Here is a 2196-nt window from a genome sequence, read left to right on the forward strand (position 1 = left end):
TAAAATGAACTTCTTAGTACGCCTTCTCTAGCTATAATTATAAGAATAACAATTCAAATACTTAATAAAATCAATGAATATCTCAGGCTGTCTCTTCACAAATAATAGCCCACCTCCCAGGGAACTAGTCCTATACTATTTCTTAGTATAAACAAAAAACAAACACTAATAAGACAAAACTGAACAACTCATCATAATTTAAAATTAAAGCCCAAAGGTATTAAAAACAATATAAACATTAAATATTTTAGCATCGTAATACGACTAAAGAATTTAAGTAATCACCTCCATGAGTTCGAACAATAGATACTATAATTGATAAACCTAAACTACCTTCACAAACACTAAAAGTTAAAAATAATAAACAAAAATAGTTTTCAACATACAAACTTCCTAGAGAATAAGACAAAAGTAAAAAACTTATCAACACAATAAATTCGAGTCTTAATAAAACTATCAATAAATGCTTACGTTGAATAACAAACCAAGCTATTCCTAAAATAATTAGAAAACAAGAAAACAAAATAAATAATATTTTCATAAGCTTTTATAGTTTAATTAAAACGTTGGTCTTGTAAACCATTAATGAATAAGATTCTAAAGGCATCAAGAGAAAGTATAAACTTATCTTTAGTCCCCAAAACTAATATTTTAATAAACTATCTCTTGAAATTAAAATAACCTGAATATTACTTATAATTTTAGTAGTTCTAAGATTTATTCTAATTCAAATATCCCATCCCTTATCAATGGGATTAATACTTATTGTCAACACTATTACCACCTGCTTAACTATTTCAACTATAAGAGAATCTCCTTGATTTTCTTATATTCTCTTTTTAGTTTTTTTAGGGGGCATATTAGTTCTATTTATTTATGTTACAAGACTAGCATCAAATGAAATATTTACTCTAACACCTAATCTTTTCCTTCTAATTTTCCTAGTTCCATTACTCCTAATTCTTATAATGATTATCGACCCTCTCCTGCTACCAAACATAATTTCATTACCAGATCCTCATCATTATATGACTAATCCTAATCAAGAAATGACTAATCATTATATGACTAATCAAGAAATCCCCGGTATGAAATTTTATATAACATCAATCTTAATGAATACTATTATATTAGCAACATACCTATTTATTACATTAATTGCAGTAGTAAAGATCACTTCATTATATCAAGGCCCTCTTCGGCCTTCTAAGTCATATGTCAACACCAATCCGCTTACATCATCCTCTTCTTAAAATTGCCAATAACGCCCTAGTAGACCTTCCAGCTCCTATTAACATTTCATATTGATGAAATTTTGGCTCTCTTCTCGGTTTATGTTTGATTATTCAAATTGCTACAGGCCTATTTCTAGCAATACATTATGTATCAAGTATTGAATTAGCCTTCAATAGAGTAATTCACATCTGTCGAAATGTAAATTTTGGATGGCTTTTACGCACTCTACATGCCAATGGGGCATCATTTTTCTTCATTTGCCTTTACTTACACGTCGGTCGAGGAATATACTACGGTTCTTATCTTTATCTCCATACTTGAAGAGTAGGAGTTGCTATTCTACTTTTAGTAATAGCAACTGCTTTTGTGGGCTACGTCCTGCCTTGAGGCCAAATATCTTTCTGAGGTGCTACAGTCATTACAAATCTATTATCGGCTATCCCCTATCTAGGAACAATACTAGTACAATGAATTTGAGGGGGGTTTGCTGTAGATAATGCCACTTTAAACCGATTCTTTGCTTTTCATTTCCTCCTACCTTTTATTGTAGCCGCCATATCAATAGTACATCTCCTATTCCTTCACCAAACAGGATCTAACAACCCCCTCGGCCTTAACAGAAACCAAGATAAAATCCCCTTCCACCCTTACTTTTCAACTAAGGACACTATTGGATTTCTAATGATAATAACAGCCTTAATATTATTCACCCTTTGAAATCCCTATATATTAGGAGATCCTGAAAACTTCACTCCAGCTAATCCACTAGTTACACCAGTACATATTCAACCAGAATGATACTTCTTATTTGCTTACGCTATTCTTCGTTCCATTCCTAATAAACTTGGAGGAGTTATTGCTTTAGTAATATCAATCCTCATTTTAATAATCATACCATTTTTCCATACTAGAAAAATACGAGGTCTACAATTCTACCCTATTAATCAAATTATATTCTGA

General features: G+C 31.1%; 1 protein-coding gene across 1 annotated transcript; it reads left to right on the top strand.

Annotated features, from left to right (window-relative positions):
• Positions 1 to 585: 585 nt before the first annotated feature.
• LOC145667159 (NADH-ubiquinone oxidoreductase chain 6-like) lies at positions 586 to 1214 on the top strand (the record flags this gene model as incomplete). Its single annotated transcript, XM_081734897.1, is given in 2 exon segments — positions 586 to 616; positions 706 to 1214. Coding segments are annotated over 2 exon segments (540 nt in total), but the record flags the coding sequence as incomplete, so codon positions are not given.
• Positions 1215 to 2196: the final 982 nt, after the last annotated feature.

This window comes from Thermobia domestica, chromosome 12 (assembly GCF_964235325.1).
Source record: "Thermobia domestica chromosome 12, izTheDome1.hap1.1, whole genome shotgun sequence".
Classification (NCBI taxonomy): domain Eukaryota; kingdom Metazoa; phylum Arthropoda; class Insecta; order Zygentoma; family Lepismatidae; genus Thermobia; species Thermobia domestica.